At 44.1% G+C, this 25,137-nt stretch overlaps 1 protein-coding gene across 1 annotated transcript in view; it reads left to right on the forward strand.

The window, feature by feature from the left end:
• The first annotated feature begins 1,040 nt into the window (after positions 1 to 1,040).
• The window catches only part of XDH (xanthine dehydrogenase), a 74,031-nt gene continuing 49,934 nt past the window's right edge, over positions 1,041 to 25,137 (forward strand). The window contains exons 1-9 of the mRNA XM_030799890.1: positions 1,041 to 1,135; positions 9,791 to 9,848; positions 12,601 to 12,697; positions 14,403 to 14,511; positions 17,374 to 17,500; positions 18,361 to 18,422; positions 23,061 to 23,129; positions 23,459 to 23,545; positions 24,776 to 24,917. Coding sequence (XP_030655750.1) covers positions 1,094 to 1,135; positions 9,791 to 9,848; positions 12,601 to 12,697; positions 14,403 to 14,511; positions 17,374 to 17,500; positions 18,361 to 18,422; positions 23,061 to 23,129; positions 23,459 to 23,545; positions 24,776 to 24,917 — 793 coding nt within the window. The 5' untranslated portion in view covers positions 1,041 to 1,093. The remainder of the gene's footprint in view (positions 1,136 to 9,790; positions 9,849 to 12,600; positions 12,698 to 14,402; positions 14,512 to 17,373; positions 17,501 to 18,360; positions 18,423 to 23,060; positions 23,130 to 23,458; positions 23,546 to 24,775; positions 24,918 to 25,137) is intronic.

Here is a 25,137-nt window from a genome sequence, read left to right on the forward strand (position 1 = left end):
ATGCTGGTCTCTGTGTGTGTGTGTGTGTGTGTGTGTGTGTGTTGAACTAAAGAACTGGTAGGGGCAGTTGGGAGGGTGCTGGACTGCGGAGAGCCCAAGTGCTGCTCCAGCGGACGTGCACATCTGTGTTTACACTGAAAGTTAATGGATATTGGATGGGGAAAGGTTTTCAGCTATGTGTTACTGCAGCCTATGACTATGTGGTATGAGCATTTTAATTTCTTTGGTGTTTTGAAATACTTTTATGAGTTACTCTGACAACTTGTCAAGGATATTTTCCTGAGAGAAACACATAAAAGACAAATCTCAAACATAGTTTGCTGTTAGGATTTTATTTGTTGAGATGTTGAAGATGTCTTTTCAACAGTGATAAATGTTTTGGTTCTTTGCAAATTTACAAGGCACTCCCAAAATGTCATTTGTCCCTCATTCTTCTATTCTTGATATCATTCTATGATCCTGTACAGGATGAAAACAACTGAGTTCTGAAGATAGTAAGTAACATGCTGAGGTCAAATGTCAGGATTTGAGTCAGGTTCATGGGGCTCCATGTCCTGTGACCTCTCTACTCCACCAGGCTGTGAAAGAATGACTCTTGCATTCATGCAGTCAGTCTGTGTTGCTGTAAACCTGAATGGTAAAATGACAAATGTAGACACAGAGGGTGTGAATCAGCTCTATTAGCAGTGACTCTGACAATGGTCCTTCCCCTCCTCTGTCTTCCCCTTCTCTATCTTGAAGCAAGTGGGAGGATGAAGCAGGTTTCATGAGAGCAGTGCCCAAGACCCACAGTCACCTAGTGCCAAGTCAACAACCTTACTGTTATCTGGATGTATTTTCCTGTGCTCTTTGACACAGGTATGGAGATTGTAATTTGCTGTGTATGATTGTTTGCACTTCCTTGATTATGTAAACCAGTGGCTTTTGCCAAGAACTCTTCATGCCCTGAAGCTCTGAGCTGGTTCCCTCCCATTGGTGGACCTTATTCATTTTATTGGGAGGCATAACTTTCAGGTCACAGAGCAGTGATAACTACCTGCCAGTGTCTCTTAGGAGTGAGGTACCTGGGGTTCAGGGACCCCAACCTGCGACAATGACAGCAGATGAATTGGTTTTCTTTGTGAATGGCAGAAAGGTAAGTAGGAGCTGACCTTTGATTTTGTGTCCCTTCTCCCTGGGAGGGGAAATGTGTCCTCTGGCAGAGCCATATCTTGTTTTCTCTCTTTCCTGTTCCCTCTTACTTGTTCTCCTTTCTCTCTCTCTCTTTAAAGGTGTTGCTGCATTTTGGTAACATTAGGGAAGAAGACCTTCTTGGGGCTAGAGCACAGACAAGATACTTAGAGGCCAAAGAATGAGGGAGAGAGAGGCAAGCAGAGAGGCATCTGTGACCTAGCTGCCAACTCTCTGCAGTAGTGGAGATTGGCACAGAATGAGAAAGGGGAATTGAGTTCTAGGTGAGATTTGAGATCATCACCACACTTCTATTTCTGTCTTTAATCAAATATATCCTAAAATTTACATTGCTCTCTTTACAGAGAGAAGGAACAGGAATGTGTTTTCCTGCTTTTATCAGGATATAAGATGTATGCAGCCTTTGAATCTAATATATTATATATATAGGTTTAACAGCCAGTCGTGATTCACTGTGTGGTGACATATACTGACACCTTGTGGCAAACTACAATTTTTTTTTCATAAAGGGCATCTCCCGCATTCCCCCCACTCCCCACCCACACACACTGAGTTCTACATGTAAGTTGCAAATCTCTTACCTACTTGAATTTACCTTATTGGTACACAGGGACTTAGGGAAGGTGATATGGGTACCAGCCCTTGGACAAGAGTGAGAATCTTTGCAAATTTTAATGTGGTGCAGGGAGAGAGGGGGCAAGCATATTACACGGTCACTAGCCTCCATTTGCCCTCCTACAACACTGCTGAGATGCTCACACCCGTTCAATTTCCCACTTGGGAATGAAAAGGATAGTAAAATAGTCCCATAGTTGCACATTGTAACTAACTGTGTGGACTGTGTGTGATGAATGTGCCCAAAGTGTCCCCCAAAGAAGGGCAATTTTATTTGTCTTTCTATATTGGCACTTCTGCATTGAGTTGAGAAACTTTTGATGTAATTTTGAGTGACTTTTGGTGCAATTTTCAAGAACAATAATGTGCTTCACAGGACTCCTAGGTCTTAAATTTCCAGGATGTGTTTGGGTGACTGTAAAAGAAATTTCACGGACTGTTTCAACATCGGTGCTCCAAAGATTGATGGACTCTCTTTGAGTGGTGCCTTTGGGAAGTGCTGGGGAATGAGGACAGCCATGTTCTTCTGGGTTCAGAGTTTCCTCTCTGAGCTGCATCCTTTTCAGGGTTGGCACCTGGTACCAACCCAAGAAGTAGGGCAAAGCTTTCAGGTGTAAGATTTTGCATCCAACATTTCAAACAACTTCTTTCCTTCAGCAATTACATTGTAGAAATCTAGGAAACCATTGTGCAATTGGCTTTCTAGGAGAGCTACTTACACAAAGACATCTCTGGAATTTTTACTAGTAATTTTTACATTGGGCAAACAGCTAGATTCAATGATTTCCAAGGTCATGTCTTACCGTAAGGTTTTATTATTTATTAAACCAAACCAGTGGTTAACGTGTGAAAGTGTAAGTTTCTGCTCTTCTTCAGGGATGGCTTGCTGTTATGCACTAAATCTAGAAAGAAGAATTTCAAGGTAAATCTGGCTTGGGGAAAATTATTTTCCCTTGCATTTTACTTTCACTTTAGGAGAGTAATTTTAAATTTTTAGATGGTACCATCACATCAAATCCTATTATTTCTAGAAGCTTCTACTATTGCCAGTTTCTGTGATGAGTATCCATGTTTGTAATTTATAATGATGTAGCATCTTCAGAAACTGCAAGAAAGGTAGAGGGGCAATGCAGAAAGTAATTATGTGAAAGCAATGCTGTAAAAACAAGACCAAGCAAGGGAATTCCTGGGTAAACAATGGCAGCTGTGAGAAAGTTGTCCTCATTTTTATTTGGAAGATATTCTAGACCTTTTGTTACAGGAATTGTGCAAAGTAGTTACCAAAGAAGCTGTAAGAACTTAGTGACTCTTTTTTTTATTATTATACTTTAAGTTCTAGGGTACATGTGGACAACATGCAGGCTTGTTACATATGTACACATGTGCCATGTTGATTTGCTGCACCCATTAACTCGTCATTTACATTAGGTATATCTCCTGATGCTATCCCTCCCCCCTCACCCCACCCCATGACAGGCCCCGGTGTGTGATGTTCCCCTTCCTGTGTCCAAGTGTTCTCATTGTTCAATTCCTACCTATGAGTGAGAACATGCAGTGTTTGGTTTTTAAATGTGAGCCTACTCCTCTCCTTGTTTTGTACCGCCGTCCAGGACTCTGGCTTCACTAAATGGGGTCCTGCGGAAGGTGTTAGATGCAAAAAGTCAAATACCTCTAGGGCCTTCTGTGGTGGTGATGAGCCTTGATGACTATTGTTTTCATTCACATCTTCTTTTGTTCTAGAGTCAGAGTCAAAGGGAAAGAGCTGTTCAGTATTTTATTTTTATTTTAATGACAGCCTTTTTGCAAGGCAGCATTCTAGCTTTTCTGAGTAGTCACTCTGTCTAGCTGAGACTGTGGCATCTGGAAGAATCTGGGAGGATTTAGCAGGTTGGGTGCAGCCAAAGGTGTCCAGGAGTGATTCCCACAAGAAGTGAGTGTCGGCTACAGAGATCCTCATGGTGACTTTCACTCACTCACTCACTCACTCACTCACTCACTCACTCACTCATTCATCATTCACTTGCTCACTCCCCACATAGTTTACATTTATCAAGCTCCTTCTGAGGCCTCAGATAGCAGGATATGCACTGGAGGAATAAGATCTCTAAAATCAGGCATTTGCCATTCCGGAGCACATATACTAGTTAGAGAGATGGATTATAATTAGACAAAGTAATACCTTCTGAAATGTATTTCACAGAAAACTAGCAGCATGAGATGCTCTTCTTGGATATTCTTAAACCACTTAGCACAGTGCATGGTATACAGTAAGTGTCCAACTAGTGTGGATGGAATAAGTGGATGAATTTTTAAAACTTTGAGAAATCCTGTAGTAAATAAATTACTTCTCTAACTTTATATTTTACAATTATTTTATATTTAAAGAAAAATTGCAAGAAGAATACAAGGAAATACTAAATACCCTTAATGTACTTTACCAACTGTTAATGTTTTGCCACATTTGCTTTATTATTCTCTCTTTCTCGCTCTGGACACACATACAGATACATATGTATGTATTATAAGTATATAAATAATTCTATATATTAATATACATAATTAATATAAATGAATATATAGTATAAGATAGATTTCTGAACCTTTTGACAGTAAGTTTCAGACATCATGTTCCTTTACCTCTTATCCTGAAAATAAATATATTCTTTTTTTTTTTTTTTGCGACAGAGTTTCACTCTGTCTCCCAGGCTAGAGTGCAGTGGCGCGATTTTGGCTCACTGCAACCTCGCCTCCTGGGTTCAAGCAATTCTCTGCCTCAGCCTCCTGAGTAGCTGGGATTACAGGCACCCACCACCATGCCTGGCTAAGTTTTTGTATTTTTAGTAGAGATGGGGTTTCACCATCTTGGCCAGGCTGATCTTGAACTCTTGACCTTGTGATCCACCCACCTCGGCCTCCCAAAGTGCTGGTATTAAAGGCGTGAGCCACCACACCTGGCCAGAATAAATATATTCTTACAAAACTGTAGTCCATTTATAGAAATCAAGAAACTTAGCTTTGGTGTAATACTATAAACTTCATGCAAATGTATTCCAATTTTCCCAATACTGGAAATCTTTCCCAGCCTGGAATCCAAGATTACGCCTTGCAGTTGGTTGCCATGTCTTTAGTCTCCTCTAATCTAGAACAGCTCCTCAGCTTTCCTTTCATGACATTGGTGTTTCTGAAAAGAACAGGCCAGTTTTTTTTTCAGAATGTTCCTCACATTGAATTGTATTATGCTTTCTTGTAATTAGATTCAGAGTCTGCATTTGGGGGGCAGGAATGCCACAGAAATAATGTGTTTTTCTCACTGCATTCTATTATTAGGTTTGTTTTTTTAACATCGGTTTTTAGGTCTTTTTTGTGATGCGAACTTTGATGACTTGGCTAATGTGTTATCCACCAAGTTTCTTCACTGTAAGATAACTTTTCTTTACCTTTATAATTAATAGAGGCTATGTGAGAAGATACTTTGGAATGATACAAATTCTTGTTCATCAAATTTTCACCCACTAATTTGAGTATCCATTGATATTCTTTTTTTAAATAATTTTTATTGTGGTAAAATACATAAAATTTACCATCTTAATCATTTTTATGTGTACAGTTCCGTGGTATTACATACGTTCATAATATTGGGCAACCATCATCACCATCCACCTCCATAACTTCTTTCATCTTTTAAGACAAACTCTATAAATTTACTAAATAATAACTCCCTATTCTACCTTTCCCCCAGTCCCTGGAAACCAACATTTTTTCTGTCTCTGTGGATTTGACTAAAGTACCTCACTTAAGGGGAATCATACAGTATGTCTTTTTGTGACTGGCTTATTTCATTTAGCATAATGTTCATCTATGTTGTAGCATATGTCAAAAATTCCCTCCTTTCTCAGGTTGAATAATATTCCATTGTATGGATGTACCACATTTTGCTTATCCATTCATCTAGTGATGGACACTTTGGTTGCTTTCACAGTTTGGCTACTGTGAATAACGTTGCCATGAACTCAGGTGTATAAATATCTGAGACCCTGACTTCAATTATTTTGGGTATAAATCCAGAAGTGGAATTGCTGGATCATATGCTGGTTCTGTTTTTGCTTTTCTGTGGAGCCATCCTACTTATTTTTCCACAGTGGCTGTATCATTTTGCATTCCCACCAACAGTGGACAGGTGTTCCAGTTTCTCCACGTCCTTGCAAACACTTATTTTCTGTTTGTTTGTTTGTTGATCATAGCTATCCTAATGGGTATGAGGTGAAATCTCATTATAGTTCTGATTAGTGATGTTCAGCATCTTTTCATTTACTTGTTGGCCATTTGTAGATCTTTGGAGAAATGTCTATTCAAGTCCTTTGCCCATTTTTGAGTTGGGTTTTATAGTTGTTGAGTTTTAGGAGTTCTGTATTACACTTGATCACATAGTCACTGATGGCTCATTGCAACATTTACATAAAAACCAAAAGAGAAGAGAAGAAGGGGAGATGGAAAGACCTTTAATTTTTAATTTTTGGCAGTACATAGTAGATCTACATATTTATGGGGTACATGAGATACTTTGATATAGGCATGCAATGTGTAATAATTACATGATAGAAAATGTGGTATTCATCTCCTCAAGCATTTATCTTTTGTGTTACAAATGATCTAATTATACTTTTTTAGTTATTTTTAAATGTACAGTTAAATTATTATTGACTGTAGTTACTCTGTTGTGTTATCCAACACTAGGTCTTTTTCATTCTTTCTATTTTTTTTTTTTACCTATTAGCCGTCCCTACTTTCCTCCTACCCCCACTACCCTTTCCAGCCTCTGATACCATCCTCCTACTCTATCTCCATGAGTTCAATTGTTTTGATTTTTAGCTCCCACAAATAAGTGAGAACATGTGAAATTTGTCTTTCTGTGCCTGACTTATTTCACTTAACATAATGACCTCCAGCTCCATCCATCCATGTTTTTGCAAATGACAGGATCTCCTTCTTTTTTATGGCTAAATAGCACTCCAGTGTGTATGTGTACCACATTTTCTTTATCCATTCATCTGTTCATGGACACTTAGGTTGCTTCCAAATGTTGGCTGCTGTGAATAATGCTGCAAAAAACATAAGAGTGCAGGTATCTGTTTTATATACTGACTTCCTTTCTTTTGTGTATATACCCAGCAGTGGGATTGCTGGATCATATGGTAGCTCTATACTTAATTTTTTGGGGAACCTTCAAACTGTTCTCCATAGTGGCTGTACTAATTTCCCTTGATGATTCTTAACTGGATCAACTGTGCTGATTACAAGATGACCAATCGTATTTATTAGATGACATTCTTCTGCCAGGAAGAGCTTTTCCATATCTTCCATTTGTTTGTTTGTTGACTCTATCTATTTGGACTCATAGGTTTTAATTGTATTTAATATATTATAGCCCATTATGGCTGTTATTTTTTTTGATGCTCTAGTTTTACCAGAGCAATCTGCTTAACCCAACATTTCCTTAACTCACTTCCCTACAAAATGTTTTTCCTTTGGGATACCCATTGGTATCCTGTTGAGAGTGTTCAATGGAGTGCACCGTGGTAATCCTGCTGTCACACCTTGAGAGTGGTACAGTCATTCTCTATAGCAATCCACTTGTGGCTGGAGTGATAAATAAAGCCTTTATGAAGAAATTGTTTGAAGTCTTCTGATAAGTCAAAATGCAGGTGGAAGAGGAATGGCATAGTCAAAGGCACAGGAGTTAGAAGATATAAAATGTATTCCTAGTGCAGTAAGATGACCAGCTTGGCAGGGAAGTAGAAGGGAGAAAGGCTGAAAATGAAGATTGGGAATATATGGAAAATGGCCTTGAAAGACAGCCTAAGGAACTTGGATGTTACCTTGAATATGTGGGTGGTCATGAAAGGCATTGAGCAGGGAACTGATGTGATAAAAGCAGAACTGCAGTACAGGAGAAATGAACAATGTGGTAGTAAGCTAGGAGGCACTGACTGTCGTCTACAAGAAAGGTGATAAAGATTGCTATTTTGTGCATTTATGATTTCTTCTATGATTTGTAACCAGGATATTGAATAAGCTGGACTCATGGAGCGTAATCATATAAGAAAATTAATTTCATCTACTTTCCTTTGAACTTTATTCAAAGGGCAAATTCTGGCAGTTTCATGAACTTTTTATTACTCTTAGTCAATAAAAAATCTTATGGTTATTTTTAAGTTGCCAAACAGTCTTAATTCAGGACGGCGTGGTGAGGATAGCAAGAAAGTTCTCCTTTAATTGGTACTGTTGTAAGATGGCTTCCAGCTTTCTGAGCCCTTTAGGTGTTTGGAGCTGACCCTTTCATTCTTTTTGTGATGGCCTTCAAGGATCTTCAAGGGCCACCACAGGGAATATTTGCATGCATGTCTCATGACACGAGTGATGCACTTTTCTCAGGCTGCTGTTCTCCATCAGCCTCCAGTTTGGGGAAGTCCACTCCACACAGTCTCTCTTTATTGAAGGCTCTATCCTGTATTTTGGCAAATGATTTAAAGACCTCCAAGCCAGCTCTTTTTATCTCATGAATGGCTTGCATTACATCCATAGGCAACACTTCCACATCCTCTGCTCTACCAAGCTCTGGGAGTGTGTACCAACCCCAGCACAGCCACCTCTCCAACTTAAGTTTAATGAGGAGTTTAAACTTGTCATTGTTGGTATTAATTTCTGGTTAAGCCTATCTCTTCCCCGATGCTGCAAAGGTGGCATGTTAGATTTTTATGTAGCACAAAGCAAGCCCCCTCACTAAGTTTGAGGTGGGAGGCAAATATTCCTCCCCTTCTCCTTTAGGAAGGTGTGGGTAGTATAGTTCCCTCCAACAAAAACCTTATCATGAATTCTTTCTCTTTATTATCCCAATAATATACACCCTTTTAAGCTTTGGTAATGTGTGAGGAGTACTGAAATGGGTTTTCGTAGATTTCCTTTGACAATTCACAGTGGGAACTGACATCGCACTTTCTAGACCACTTTTTCCACCTTATTGAACCCAGAGATGGATCTTTGGTTTGGGATTTCTCTTTCATTTCTGATATGTATTAGTGTTGACTAATACCCATCACATGCAACACTCTGCTCTGAGCACAGGCCAACAGACTGGCTTTCCACAGTCACATGCCGGGTCTGAGAGTGTATACTCAAAGAGGCAAAGTCCGAGATCTGCATGCCATGCTCTCAGAGGCCCCTGAAATTCACAAGTGTGATCTAGCAGTTGAAATGAGATGACAGGTTTGATTTGAAGGGGACTTTGCCTTGGTTGAGCCAGTGTGGAAGGTGGAATGCCTGCGTGTTCTGTGGTGGGTCCCAAGGTGGGCATTGAGGTATAATTTTAGAATTTAAGGATTTGAGTATATACATAGTCTGGCTGTAGTTTATAGGTTCATTCCTGTGGAATTGCCATAAAAATACCTTAGTTTTCACGATCTATTTAGCACATTGTATTAGGCCATTCATGCATTGCTATAAAGAAATATCTGAGGCTGGGTAATTTATAAGAAAAGAGATTTAATTGGCTCACAGTTCTGCAGGCTGTACAAGCATGACACCAGCATGTGCTCGGCTTCTGGGGAGGCCTCCGGGAGTTTTTACTCATGGCAGAAGGCAAAGTGGGAGCAGGAACATCACATGGCCAGTAAGAGAAAGAGAGAGAGAGAAGGCGGTGATGCCACACACTTTTAAATATCTCGTGAGAACTAATTCACGACTAAGGGGATGGCATTAAGCCATTCGTGAGAAATCTGCCCCCATGATCATATTGCTTCCCACTAGGCCCCACCTTCAACACTGGGGATTACAATTAAACATGAGATTTAGAAGGGCAGAGTCCAAACTATATCACACTTCCCACTAACTCTACAAATTATTGAGTGAGACACTGAAGGAAGAAATTAATTGCAGAAGGATGACTAAGTATACCTATGATATATTTTTCTTTCATTTCTTTTAATAGGTGGTGGAGAAAAATGCAGATCCAGAGACAACCCTTTTGGCCTATCTGAGAAGAAAGTGTATCCTGACTTTGGAGTAGGAGTGATGGAGAAGGGGGGCAATGGTGACTGATTGTCTAGGCCTTACATTGTTTCCTAGTGACTGGTGGGGTGGCCATGAGGTGTGGAGGAAACAGCGCTGGATTAGGACTTGGGACACTTGCATTTTAGTTGCACCTGTAATCTGAAATTCTTAGCTACTGAATGAGAGCATTGTTTGTGGTGATCTTCGAGGTGTCTCCCAGCTAAGACTCTAGTAATGCCAAGGTTTAATCCAGGGCCTGTAGAAAGGCCCTCATTAGCCTTGGTGAGCTTCATGGTCATTCCTCTGTGGGAAGACGGGGGCCTTCCTTAGGTGACATTTGCTTAATACATGAATGGAGTTCCTGGGGAATGTTTCCAGCTCTGCCTAGGTGGAGGGAAGCAAGGGAAGGTGTGTCTATTGGGAAAAGGATGCGTGAGGTAAGACTCTGTACAGGTAGTATTCATTGTAGAAACAGCAAACAGGGAGCCCTGGAGGGTGGGGGTACTCCTTGGAGAGACTGGGGTGCTGCTCTTCACTCAGTGTGGGCGGGGCTTCTGGAAAAGCCCCTTTACCTTTAGTTCTGAGTATCGGAAGTATTCTGGGACCCTGGAACTAAAACAATAATAATAATTGGAGTTAATATTTAATGAGCACTTCCTATGTACAGGCAGGATTCAAAGCGATTTGTGCAGCTCACCTCAATCTCCACAGGAATCCCATGGAAGCGTAACACTCTCTTTTCACAGAAGAGGAACTGAGGCCTTGACATGTGAAGTGACCTGCCTTTTGCTAGTGTGTTCTGGGGAAATAGTGATGGAGACTCCACCAAAGCCTAGAGCTGTGTTCCCAGCCTCTGACCCGCACTGGCAACTCTCCAGGGGGCCTGTGAGCAGGACTGTGCTCATCCTGACCTCTGTCAACAAAACCCTCCTTCTCCCAGGGGCGGTGTCTAGTGGGTCTTTCCAGTGACATATTTGGGGACAGCAAGGATTATTTCAACATGCACAGAAATGAGACTGGAGCCCATGCTTTCACTCTGGTTTGCTCCCTTCCTATCAGACAGTACAGTGATTGGCTTTGGTGTACTTTATTCTGGATTTTTTACCTTAAGTAGGTGTATCTGGAGTTTCACAGAAGATAAACCTGGTGGTGTTGGGGAGTGAAAGTGTCACTGGATCGGATCAGACGATTGCATGGAACTCTATTTACAGCCCATCTACCTGGGAGAGAGGCTCATTCTCAGAGATTATTGAGATCAATTTTAGCTTTCTAATAATAAAACTAATTTTAATTTTTTAATCATTTCCATTGTAGTTTTGAAGGCCCAGAAGCCTCAGAAATTCCTTATCACAGCAATTGGCTGTGTCACATCTTAAATGAAATTCAAAACTGAAAGTTGGCACATAAGTAGGATGACCTTGCAGCTTATGGCTATCTGTGCTCAGAATCAATTTATGGGAGTTCCAGATGGGGGAGAAAACTCCAGCCTTGACTCTTACCCTAGCTTCCAGAAAGGTCTCCAGGCTGGAAGAAGACCTTGCTAGACTTTGTACTGCCACCATTCATCTTCGGGTGCCACCATTCATCTTCGGGTGCCTCCAAAGTTGTTTGACCTGCTGATAGCTGCATATATCCTGACTAGGACACAGAAAACCTTCCCAGGTGTGCTGGGAAGGAAGGAGTGTGATGAAGGGAGCTCACCTGGTCTGGAGTCAGATGGCTGTGATGGGGCCACACCGGCAGGGCAACATGAGTTCCTGTGTCATTTTGTGTGGCCCACTTTGCCTCTCGGGTCTGTTTGTTGTTTTTTTAAATCTATGAGGAAGTTTCTTTCCTACCTGCTAACCAAATCATTCTGGAGGTCAAACTGGTATCTAGGTGTAAGTGCTTTTCGAAAATAAGATGTTATATCATTGTTTTTAAGTTTTGTCTTGAAAATGAGAGAAGTGACCAGGTGATAATACCCTCAGTTCCCTCCATCTTCAGTAGGTAGTGGGTGGCTTAGAGGCCTGCAGGTCTGAGGGAGAAGCAGCCATGTGACTCAGGGAAAGTGACCTCCACAATAGCTGTTCTCTAGAATAGCTTACCAGTTATGCACTTTTAAAATTCAAAGTAGCAGATGATCTTTCTGCAAGTATATTTAAGAGTGTGGCCCAGTATTGGACCCGGACCTAAAAAAACCACTCTATTTTAATTTCCATTCACGTATCTTTTGGGCCAAATATTCAAAAGCCTCTGGTCTAGCCCTAATTTTGATTCTTGGGGATTTATCAGCCCAAAAAGTTCAGAGTGAAAAGCGAGGACTCAGAGATCCCAGAACAGATCAATGTCTCATTCTGGCCCAAGCAGCTTCATGGTGTGCCCAGCTGGGAGGGATGTGGGAACTGCCCCGTATGCTCAGGTGTATGATTTACCTGCTCACACATAGAAGACCTCAACCCAAGAGAAGGCTCTAGGACTGACCAGTACTAGAACTCATGTCCCAAGAGATGCTACTTGGGTGCTGTCCATGGGGTCCTGATGCCTTTGCTCTTCTGTGCAGTGGAGATGGCCCTGTTCCCTGTCTCCCTGGGGTGCAGTGCAGCCCCTCTGAATAAGGAGGCCAGTGGGCCTGCTGCCTTCCTGGGTTGAGGGGCCTGAGCACGTGTGGGAATGAATGGCTCTGCCCACAGCTCTGCTCAGGCATTTCCTAGCAACCCAGCAGACTCCTCTCCCTGAGTTCATTCTCCTTAACTCTTGACCACCCAGTGGGGCTGAGTGGAACCAAGCTCGGCTGTGGAGAGGGGGGCTGTGGGGCTTGCACAGTGATGCTCTCCAAGTATGATCTTCTGCAGAACAAGATTGTGTATCCTTTGCCTGCTGGCTGACCACCCACGTGGGGGCTGCGATGCAAGACCAGCTTATGAGGGAGTGCATGAGTGTATGTGTGTGTATGTGCACATGTGTGAGCCCCTGTTTTTATGGAGAATCTGTGCACATGAAAACTGTAGAATGATCTCTTAGCAAGTATGTTCTAGGCTTATAATATTAACCAGGCTCCGAACTGCTGATAAAATGACTTTTCTAAAATCCAGGTTTGTATCACATTCCATAAAACCCTTCAATAGCTCTTCATTGCCCCCAGGACAAAATCTCTTTGCTTAGTGGGCAAGGCCCTGCACAGTATGCCCCAGGTTTCTTCTCCAGTTTTCTTTCTCATCATGGGCCCAGCACTCCATTCAAGCAGAGACAATTGTGAAATAGCAATGACACAGGCCCACTAATTGCTTGGTTTTTGTTTAAGCTGGGAAGTTCTCCTAGGATTTCTCTATCCAGCTAAATCTTACTAGCTCTTTAGAACTGGGCAAAAATATCACCACCTCCAGGAAGCCATCCTGGATCTCTCAAGGGCTGGGTTAGGTGCCCCTTGACTGTGCTGGTCCCATAGTGCCCTGTGCACAGCATTCCCAAGGTAAACTGAGGCATGATACAATTTTTACAGTTTATTTGAGAAAACAACAGTTCATGAGTTCAAGCAGCTCCAGATTAGAAGCAGTTCAGGAGCTCCACCAGGGAAATGCAAGCAGGGGGTTTTTGTAGGATGGACACAGGCAAAAAGCAAAGAAATTATTTGATTGGTTACAATTATACAATTGCCTTACTTGGTCTATCCCACTGGAAAGTCCCTAGTTCTATACTTAGAAGTTTGTTGACTACTTCTGATTGGTTGATCGTAAGGCTTTTTTTTTTACGTAAAGATATTCGTAAGAAGTAGCTCAAGTTAAGACTGTGCTGCAAATCAAGCAGAGTTTAGGTCACTTATGAGGCCTAACTGGTTTTGTCTGCTGAGTCTTCAGGCCTGGTCTCCTTTTTAATTTACTTTAACAAGATTTAAATTGCACCTTCATATGGGCTTCGGTTTTCTCAGCTGACTGCAGCTATTGAAGGGCAGAGCTTTCATCTTATTCACCTTTATTTTCCCAGCCCTCAGCAGAGTGCCTGGCTTATGTTTGGCACTCAATAACTGATGCTGAATGTAAGTGAATGAGTGATGAATGCCAGGAAGTTCTAGCTAAGGGCTTGGTGTCTCATGTTGCCTGGGGGTTTCTTCCCCCTCTCCCCACAGAGGAATGAAAGCAATAGAGGTGAGGAAATGCAGGGAAGCAAAGTGATTGGAGGCTAAGGAACAGCCCTGCAGGCAGAAGCATACTTTAAGGCTGCAGCCTGCCGGATAAACTTCCTCTTGACTCAGCCTCCTGGGTCAGGCTGAGTAAGAGGCAACTGAAAGTGACCCTGGCTCCCTTGCTCCTGCTCAGAGGCTGAGGATGCTCTGATGCCTGATCCCACAGTACTCTGGAGGGGCTCAGCTTTGCCTACAAGGAGAGCTTCTTTTGTTCCTTGCCCAGAGTCTTCAGTGGAGAGGTGAGGGCACTGGTAGAAGAGACAAGAACATAAACGGGAGCGGAGAGACGTAACATAAAGCCTCACAAAGTCCTCCAGAGCCCACCGTCAGGCCCATTCTGATGATCTGAGTGGACAATAAATGGAATGACCTTAATCTGGGGTTCTAGCCACTTTTCTGCCAATGCCTGCCTGGCCCCCATCTGCTCCTTGCACCATGTTGCAGTGACAACTGTGGAAGGAATAGGAAGCACCAAGACGAGGCTGCATCCTGTGCAGGTAAACAGAGGAAAGGGAGCTGTGCTCTTGAGATCAGGTTGTTTCCTCTGCAGGGAGGCTCATGCCAAAGTTGCAGACTTGCTTTGGGTTGTTGGGAAGAGTTTCACTGCTTAATCTAAGGAGGCATTGCACCCTGGCCACTCCCCATCTCCTCTGGGTACCGTGAGGTGAAAAGAAGAAATACCCAAGCCTGAAGCTCCATCCTGTGAGCTGGTTGGTTATAACATTGCATGACCTCAAGGGACCCAAGAGGTCAACTGAATCTGGTGGCTAGGCCAGTCCAGAACTTGGAGGAAGAGATGCAGAGGAGCTTCCTCACTTTGTTCTGGAGTGTGTTTAGGAAACTCCCAGCCTTCCCAGATTTGAATTTTAATTATCTGTGTCCCTTGTTTATAAGCCCACCGACTCCCTGCAATGGTAATTCTGTACCCCTTACCTCCCACCCACAGATAGTACAAATGTAAACTGCTAGGCCTCCGCCTTCATTAGAATGGAGGTTAGCAAGTGCTAAATAAGATGACAGAGATTTAGTGCCTGAGCAAGGCTTTCTCCTTGATGGTATCAGACCACCTGAAAATGCATTGAAATCCAAAACACTTCTGGGGCAAGTGGGCAGTAATAATCTGAGATGGGTTTGGGGTGACAATCAGGACGCTCTTAGGCTGAGTGGAAAGAAAGGGGAGTAGAGCCCTGTTGGAAGGAACGGCCATTGTCCCCAAAGCATTTTGTTTGAGGAAACTTGGGGTCTTTGGGCGATCGAGACTATGCTGGCTAACACGGTGAAACCCCATCTCTACTAAAAATACAAAAAAATTAGCCGGGTAGGTGGCGGGCACCTGTAGTCCCAGACACTCAGGAGGCTGAGGCAGGAGAATGGCGTGAACCTGGGAGATGGAGCTTGCAGTGAGCTGAGATCGTGCCACTGGACTCCAGCCTGGGTGACAGAGCGAGACTCCATCTCAAAAAAAAAAAAAAAAAGTTACCAGAGCTTGGCCCAGGTCTTAATCCTCCCTTGATGATTTGAGGAGACATGTCATTCAGGCGATGGAGCCAGAGCCTCCTGCGGAGTGGCTGGTTCTGTTCCTTGGAATGGCATCTTGGGCCAGTCATGTGAGGTCAGCCAGGTCAGGGTGGTATTGCTTCCCATCTATGGAGTTGTTTCTTAGGCAGGAAGAGGGGAAATTACTAAACTTGTCCAATCTGAAGGAGATGTGAGAGGGTTAATTAAGGCTTGTTATTTTCTTTGAAACAGATGAAAGAAAGAATAAATAGTTTAAACATAGTGGCCAAGTATTAGTCTATTCTCACACTGCTGATAAAGACATACCCAAGACTGGGTAATTTATAAAGAAAAAGAAGTTTAATGGATTCAGTTCCATGTGGCTGGGGAGGCCTCACAATCATGGCAGAAGGTGAAAAGCACATCTTACACAGTGGCAGATGAGAGAAATGAGAGCTAAGTGAAAACAGAAACCCATCAGATTTTGTCAGATTTATTCACTACCATGAGAACAGGATGGGGGAACTACCCCAATGATTCAGTTACCTCCCACAGGGTCCCTCTCACAACACATGGGAATTATGGGAGCTGCAATTCAAGATGAGATTTGGGTGGGGACACAGCCAAACCATATCAGGTCGTATCTGTATAATCAACCTAAAATCCTCCCTGTCCAATGGTACAGGTTCTTATTCCTAATGCACGTATTTTGGCTACAAATAGGCTACAGAGCCAGATTCCACTTCTTTTTTTTGAGACGAGATGGAGTCTCGCTCTGTCACCCAGGCTGGAGTCAGTGGCACGATCTCAGCTCACTGCAACCTCCGCCTCCTGGGTTCAAGCAATTCTCCTGCCTCAGCCTCCCAAATAACTGGGACTACAGGCATACGCCACCATGCCCGGCTAATTTTTGTATTTTTAGTAGAGACGGGGTTTCACCATATTGGCCAGGCTGGTCTCAAACTCCTGACCTCATGATCCACCCGCCTCGGCCTCCCAAAGTGCTGGGATTACAGGCAGGAGCCACTGCGCCCAGTCCAGATTCCACTTCTTGTTCATTTATTTGTTTTCTCTCGGTTTGTGTGACACTGTGGTTCTGGCTTTTCCTTCTCTCTCCACACAGGCTCCTCCTCTGCTCAGTCTCAAATTGCTGCAGTGCCCTGAGCCCTGACCTGGGCCCCTCCCCTTCTTCATCCCTACACTCTCCCTACATGAGTTTGATGTTGTCCACATGCCAATGGCACTCGCATTTACAACTTCAGCTTTGACCTCTCCTCAGAAGTTACACTTACATTTCCAATTGTCTACTTGACATCTCAATACGGATGTCTAATCTCAAACTTAAGAAAACCCTACTCTTCTCCTAATGGCTTCCTTCCCCAGTCTTCTCCCATCTGAGTCAACGGCAAAGCCATCCACCCAATTGCTCAAGACAAAAATCTAGACATCGCCTTTGACTGTTTCTGTCATATGCCACAGCCAATCCATTCAGAAGTTGCCTTCTGGTTATGATAGTCACTGTTCTTTGAAGGGACCTTCCTAGTCATAGCTAACATTGGCTGACTGCCTGCTATATGCAGGTACAGTGTTAAGGGTTTTACATGAATTATCTCAGTTAATCCTCATCGCAGCTCTAGAGGTAACTACAAGGATGGTCCTCATCATACAGATGAAGAACATAGACTCAGAGGGCTTGGAACCTGGCCAAGGTCACAGTTGGTAAATGGTGGCACTGGGGCTTGACTTTGTACAGCGACCACTACTCCCACTGTCTCTCAACATGGGCTGGCTCCAGTCAAGTCCTTTGGGGAGCCTGGGAGGGTTCTGCCATCCCAGGTGTCTATGCCATCTGTACCTTTTAGGAGAGAATTGCCAAAAGCCACGGCTCCCAGTGCGGGTTCTGCACCCCCGGCATCGTCATGAGTATGTACACACTGCTCCGGAATCAGCCCGAACCCACCATGGAGGAGATTGAGAATGCCTTCCAAGGTACGGGCCTTCCAAGGTACGGGCCTTCAGGCACAGCCTAGGAGGTGGAATGGCAAACGAGGCCCTGCAGAGGTCAGGGCAAGTGCCAGGGTGCGAAGCATGAGGGACTACCCTTTGCAGGAAGGGGTCAGGCCCCCCAACAAGGCGGTGACTAAGATCTGCTAGAAAGCCAACCCTCTCTTAGTTGGGAGAATTCCTGGTTGGTGTGGAGACCTCCCGGGGTCTCCTGCCTTTGGCTTCATCTTTCTGAGGTGTCTGTCTGCCTTCCACCAGTGTTGGAGTGGGGTTGGCAGTGCATGGCTGGTGCAGGAAGACGTCATTTAGAAAACTCCATGGGAGCTAGTGATATGATTTCCTTCCCTCTCAGTTTTCACCAGAACAGGATTCTGCAGGGCCAAGACCACCTATGTGTCTGTTTCTCTGAAATGAATAGAGAAGCCTCCCCATCTATTCACCATTTCCATCATTTATTCAGTTATTTTGAGTCACATCCTGTGCCACAGGGATAAAAGACACAGCGTCTACTCTCAAAAAGTTCATACTCTGACGAAGAGAGTTTATAAGGTAGTCTGATAGGCTAACTGATGAAGCTATGATCAGCCACTGTGGGAGCACTTAGGAGAGGCACCTGACTCAGTCCGGGCATTCTAGGAAGGCTTCCATTCTAGGAAAGACTTCCTGTAGTCATGATAACTGCTCTGACGTCAGGATAGGAGAAGGCCAAGAGGCCTTCCAGACAGAGGTAACAGAATATGCAGCCTGGTAAAGAGAGCACCCAACTTAGCTGCAAGCAAAGTCACAAACTCCTCACCCATCCCAGGGCCCTGCACTGACATTGCAGTTTTTTCCTTGGCCCACAGGAAATCTGTGCCGCTGCACAGGCTACAGACCCATCCTCCAGGGCTTCCGGACCTTCGCCAGGGTAAGTGGGGACCCCGGAACATCAGTGTCTCTGCTCCTAAAACAGCAACGCTCAGAAATCACTGTTGGGAGGGAGACCAAGGGCCTCTGGTCTACAAACAAGAATGATAAGATGACCAGTTAGTAAGTCTTTCTTCAGGGGACATCTGGCATGGGGAGTACAGTCTGCCATTCTTATTCAGGGAAGGGTTCTTCTGAATAGCATGGGACTTTCTGCCAGTGATGGTCTGGAGACTGGCTTCCTGGAAGAGGCTCACTGCCTAAGAGCTAGCTTCCTCCAGTGCCTCTGGGCTTGGCAGCTTTCCCCTGGAGACTGGCAGGCTCAGCCCATTGCACAGGTGCTGAATGTAGCATTTAATAACAACCTGGCCTTGCTCAGCACTTGCACCCCTCCTCCTTCCGTCTCCTGGCTGCTTTCTGTGGCTGGCACTCTGTTGGGCTTATGAAACTGGTAATTTGATCTCCAGACAGTTTGTGAACCCCTGCAGTGTTCATATAACTCTGAGTGAGAAGTCGCAGCCGGGTGTGTGGGCATTGATTATATAAACACATACACACACCTGCCATCTGGCAAGGAAGGCAGAGAGCTGGCATCTCCTTTCTTGGCTTGATCTCCCCCCAGGTTTTGCCTGACTTCTCATTTGGGCCAAGTTAATCCTGACTCCAAATCAAACCATCTCATTTCAATTTGATTCTGGGTCCAGGGGAGTTACAGACTCCTATGCTTTCCACTCACCTTTAGGGTTGGTGCATCATGAAAAAGAGTGCTGTGTCCGTATAATCCAAGAAGGGGTGGGTAGACATGGAGACAGGACCTTGTAAGAATGGAAAAACCACACTCTGATTAATGCTGCTGATGATGAAGAATTAACAAGCGTGGAATTAAATGAAAATGCCTAAAAGTACAAATTCAGATTCTGCAGACCTGTGTTCAATTTGATGCACTTAATTGATGCACGACCTTGGGCAAGTCTCCTTGTTTCTATTAGGTTGGTGCAAAAGTAACTGTGGTTTTGCCATTAAAAGTATGGGAAAAACTGTAATTATTTTTGCACCAACCTAATAAAATGGTGATTTTATTAGGTGATTTCATTAGAATATCTACCTTACTGTGTTTATAAAAATTAAGTACTTCTTGAAAAGCTTTTAGAACAATGCCTGGCACATTTCTGTTATTCAATAAATGGGAACTATAAATTATAATGCTGGTACATTTCTTCCATTAGCCTCTGTATAATCTTCCCAAGTTACTCAGTATTTCCTGAGAACCAGAGATTGTTAATCTTGCCTCTATTTACTTCATAAGAACCTGCTCAAAGTGATACAATGTAACCAGTCCTCTTAATTTTTCAAAAGAGAAGGATTTTTGAGTATAGCAATTGCCTTCCCTCCTGGAAGTTGAAATGGCTCCTGATTTCACCATGCAGCACTTACCTCCCTCAATTCAGCTACCCTGCAGTGCAGAGCAGAGCAAGGCTGAGATCTCTGAGCAGCCAAAATGCCTGACACACAAAAGGTGCTCAGAAGCTAATGCGTGTTACTCATCGGAGGTCTCCGAGATGTTTCTTCAGAGCCTTTTTACTTTTATTTTACACACAGCTCTAACAAACTTGGTTACTAGTTTTCCTGTCCACAGCGCACACTAGAAAGCATGTGGAGGGTCAGTTAGAGGTGGGCACACTGCTCACAAAGTGACCACACCTATCTGGCGACAAGGAAAGAAATGGAGGAACCATTAAACAGGTACAAGCAAGACTTCCAGTTTCTGGTCTGGCATGTAAGCAGCTTAGGAGTCTTTATTTCATCTAAACAAGAAGAAAAAAGCTGAACAAACCGAAGAATCCACAACTGTTTTTAGATCCATCAGAGGAATGAGGTCACAGGACAACTCATTGTCAAAAAAATTGGAGAGACAGACAGGCAGACACGGCGTATCAGAGCAGAAACCCAGGAGTAGAAACCTGTGCAGGAATCTTTGCCAGGATAGGAAGATGTAAGTACTAACTGATGAACTGCTGGAGTTTATACGTGGATATAAACTCCAGGGGATGCAGTCATGGAGGGGGTGCTCTGCACCTTTGTGAGTTTTACCTCCAGGATCTCCACCAGGTCCTCACAGTAAATGTTGGAGAAAAATCTCCTTGTGTTTCTGGTAGGGAGTGGGAAAAATGAACCATTTTGGAATATGCCAGAGCATTCTGTTCTTCTTAAAAAGGCCTGTCCTCAGAAGAAATTATTTTACTGCAGCCTAAACTTCTGAGGTTATATTAGAGCCTCACCTACCTTGGGGAGGGGAAATACACAACCCCAGAGAATGCAAACTGCACAACCACTATGGAAGACAATTTGGCAGTTTCTTACAAAACTAAACATGTTTTATCATGCACCTCAGTGATCACACACCTTGGAACTGACTCAAATGAATTTAAAACTTATTGCTACATGAAAACCTGCACAGGAATGCTTACAACAGCCTTATTCATAATTGCCAAAACTTAGATGCAACCAAGATGTCCTTCAGTAGGTGAATAAACCGTAGAACATCCAAACAATGGAATGTTAATTCAGTGCCAAAATGAAAGGAGCTATCAAGCTATGAAAAGACATAGACAAACTTTAATTGCTACTACTAAGTGAAAGAAGTCAATCTTTAAAAGCTATATATTGTATGATATTAATTCTATGAAATTCTAGGAAAGATAAAACTATGGAGGCAGTAAAAAGACTAGTGGTTGCCAGTGATCAGGGGAAAGAGAGGGATGAATAGTCAGGGCACAGAGGTTTTTTAGGCCAGTATAACTCTATTCTGTAAGATATCATAAGGGTGGACACATGTAATCATGCATTTGTCAAAACCAATGGAATGTACAACACCAAGAGTGAAACTTCATATAAATTAATGGACTTTGGGTGATAATGATGTGTCAATGTGGGTCCATCAATTGTAACAAATATACCACTTTTGAGGATACTGAAGAGAGGAAGGTTGTGCGTGCATGTTGGGATAGGGGATATTTGGGAATTCTCTACATCTTCCACTCAGTTTTTTCTGTGAACCTTAAACCACTCTAAAAAAAAAAAGCTTTTTTTTTTTTTTTTTTTTTTTTAAAGGCACCAGCGCAGAAGTCTTAGCCTACTTAGTAAAGTGGGAATCTCAGGAGGGTGGGGATGAGAAAATGTAGTCTTATCCAACCTCAATAGACCTTGAGGGCAGTGACACATTACTGCACATCACAGTAATTTACGTCATTAACACACCAATGAATTATCAAGAAAATAGATCTAAGTAATAATGCACTGGCATTTTGTCTGGAAAAGGCACTTCTGTGAAATATGTCCTTCCTCAGGAGGGCCAGGTGAGTGGGGTGCAGGACTTTCACTTCAGGTAGGGTGGGGCATTTCCCTACATCACTCCTTCTCCAAGAAGAAAGGTGAGAAGAGGCACTAAGAAACCTCTCTTTCTTCCTTTCTTTCTTTCTAAATATAGAGGGGAAGTGCAAGGTGGCTGGCTGGGGGGAGGCTCAGAATGGACAGAACAGGTCTGGCGTCCAGTGCTGGAGCTGTGAATGCAGGAAGAGTCTGCACACAGAGCAGCATGTGCAGGTGGTGGGATGGGTGGGAGGTTTCTCTCCTGATGCCACTGCCTGCCTGCTTACAAATTCTCCAAGGTCACACCTCCAGCGTCCCATGAGTGCTTTCTTGGGGAAGACAATGAGTTGCGAAACAGCCTCTGGGAAATGCCAGCACGGCGTGGTGTCCCCTGTGGCTAACATGCAGAAGGACTGCTCCCAGCCTGCTTTTTCAGGAATTGACTACCCCAAAAAAAGTGCCTGAGGCAGAACCTATGAGTTTCCCCTACTTTTTCATCTCAGCACAACTCCAGGACTCTGTCTTCTGAAGCCCTGAGCTGCAGATCAGTCAGCTGAGCACGCCCCTCTGCCACCCTGCAATGCCTCGGTGCTGGGAGGTGGTGATTCTAGACTCTGTGTGTGCTCTGCCACTGGTATCCTAACAGGTCCTGAGCAAGTCTTTTCCCAGAGATGCTGGGTGGTCTGACCTGCATACTTCTCCAGAACAGGCCCACGATGAGGAGTGAAGAGTGTTTACCTTTCCGGGAAGAAGTGCCTAATAAGCAGTAGGGAGGCCATTGGGCACACTGGCAGCACCCGTCTGGGACATCATTTGGCAGGGTCCCGCAGAGAGCCCAGGCTGGGAGACACCAGCCACGCCCCCTAGAACCTTGCTGATCTGGAAGTCGAGCCTCTTGAGGCTTGAGAGAGCCAATGGGAATATCCCTCATAAACACTTCCTGAGGAAGCAGCACTGAAGAAGAGAAATGGGCATAAGGGATAGGTTTTGATAAAGTAGGACCTAGTTTTTATGGAGCAAAGTTCCTGAAATTCAGTGACCTTGTTGCTTCTATTTGTTTATCTATGAATTGTTTAATCTACATTAGCCAAGCAAGAGGGAATGTAGCTGAGGCCTCCACTCTGTGCGACAGGCAGGTAGGATGCCCCTGCTGTTGATGCTGGGACAGGCATCAGAGCTGGAGTGTTCTGGATGCTAATAATCTAGGTTCCTTAGCTTCTGCAAATACTCTTTGTAAATACCCTTGTGCAGATGTTCATCATCTCTCTAGGATGGTGGATGCTGTGGAGGAGATGGGAACAATCCAAATTGCTGCATGAACCAGAAGAAAGACCACTCAGTAAGTGAGTTCTTCTCCCCCTGGAAGCCTGGGGGTAATCTGAGACTTAGAGGAGTCAGTGCACAAGCTCCATGTCCCTGGAAGTGGGGGCTGGAAAAGGAACCTACGGTGAGTCGGTGATGGCAGACTGTGAAGATGGTGATGTTGCACATTAGCCCCGGGTCCTGTGACTGAGACTCTCTCATTCCTGCCTCCCAGGGATTACCTGCTCCTCTTGCAGCCTACAGGGTCCTGGGAATGAGCTTGCTGGAAGGAAAGGCTGAATTGGTCCTCTTGGGTGTTTGAAAGGAGGAGATACTGCATCACCTACCTGTTCTCTTTCCCCGTAGGTCAGCCTATCGCCATCTCTATTCAAACCAGAGGAGTTCACGCCCCTGGATCCCACCCAGGAGCCCATTTTTCCCCCAGAGTTGCTGGTAGGTGATGCCTCAGGGACAGATCCAGCCAGGTCTGTACTGTGAGTCCCTGGAGACCTGCTTTATTTTCATACCCACTGGGAATTTTGTGTCTTTCTTGTCCTTTAGGTTTCAGCTTAAATTTCCCTTCCATTTTCCGACACTCCCCTAGGTTGAGTCTCTGCTACATGTGCCCACAGCCCCTGAACTTCAGTTCATGTGTGTCAGAGTTACAGTTATTAATTTGATGTCTGTGTTCCTTGCTAAATGACAAGCCCCATGAGGATAGGGACTGGCTCTCTAGGCACACTGTGTAGCATAGCAGGTGCACTATAACCATTTGTTGATCTCCTGCCTATATCTAATACATAAGCACTCCAAGAAACCTATTCCCCCTATAAGCAATCCATTTATTTAAAACAAAACAAAACAAAAAATGAGAGCTCTCTTCAAAGGACATGATCTGCAGCTCACAGCTCTGTCTCAAGGAAACCCTCTCACACCCACTTTATCACCGTCACTCTAATATTTATGGCAACAAAAGAATCAAGCCACTCGGAGTTTTTGAAGTGCTCATTTCTCAGGGTTTTGAGCTCATGAAAACTGCCTTGTAGCTTCAACAGGCCAGAGAGAATGGCTTTGCAGCAGGCCACCAGCAGATCTTTCTCTGGACTGTGAAACTTTGAAAATATTGGCAGTTTGATTTGAGGGCTTCATTCTCAGCCCAGTGTCACCCTGCAAGCACTAAAGCCAGCCTTCCTAGGCATCCCCTTATAACAAACACTTCCTTCCTTCCTTCCTTCCTTCCTTCCTTCCTTCCTTCCTTCCTTCCTTCCTTCCTTCCTTCCTTCCTTCCTTTCCTTCCTTCCCCTTCTCATGACTTGTCCATAGTGCCCCCTGGAGACAGTATGGGGCACTGCAAGGAATCTAGGCTTTCAGCCAGGTCTGTTGGGGACCCCTCATGGCAGGTGACCTTCAGCAGGTCCCATAACCTCCTTGACCCTCATTTTCACCGGTGAAAAATGAGGCTCACAATGCCACCTTCATGGAGGTCTTGTAAAGACTAAGCATATATTTAATAGTCCCAATGGAGTTCCTGCCTCTGAACATATTACTTCCCCTTGCTTCTTCCTGATAGATATTTTCATTCTGAATGTCAGTAAAACATCCCATTGAGGACTTAAAGCAATTTATAAGAGGAATGACAGTAGGAAGAGGGAGACAGTGTAGTAAGAAAACTGCATTTCCCAGAGGCTGAAAGACACTCCTCGGAAGCAGCTGCGATTTGAAGGGGAGCGTGTGACGTGGATACAGGCCTCAACCCTCAAGGAACTGCTGGACCTCAAGGCTCAGCACCCTGACGCCAAGCTGGTGGTGGGGAACACGGAGATTGGTAAGGGCCAGGGAGGCTGCCCTGGAGCTGCCAGGGGGTCTAGGGTGTTTCTAGGTCCTCTTGCCCATCCTCACCTCCGCCTGACTTTACTTGCCTCTGCACCCTACCCCTCTGCCCCACTAACTACCTGGAGCCAACTGGAAATCCCTGGACACTCCAGTTCCTGCAAAGGGCCCTGGTTGTGGAGCCCCACAGGCCTGGCTCAGCCCCTTGCTGGATG

Source organism: Nomascus leucogenys, chromosome 19 (genome assembly GCF_006542625.1).
Source record: "Nomascus leucogenys isolate Asia chromosome 19, Asia_NLE_v1, whole genome shotgun sequence".
NCBI classification, from domain to species: domain Eukaryota; kingdom Metazoa; phylum Chordata; class Mammalia; order Primates; family Hylobatidae; genus Nomascus; species Nomascus leucogenys.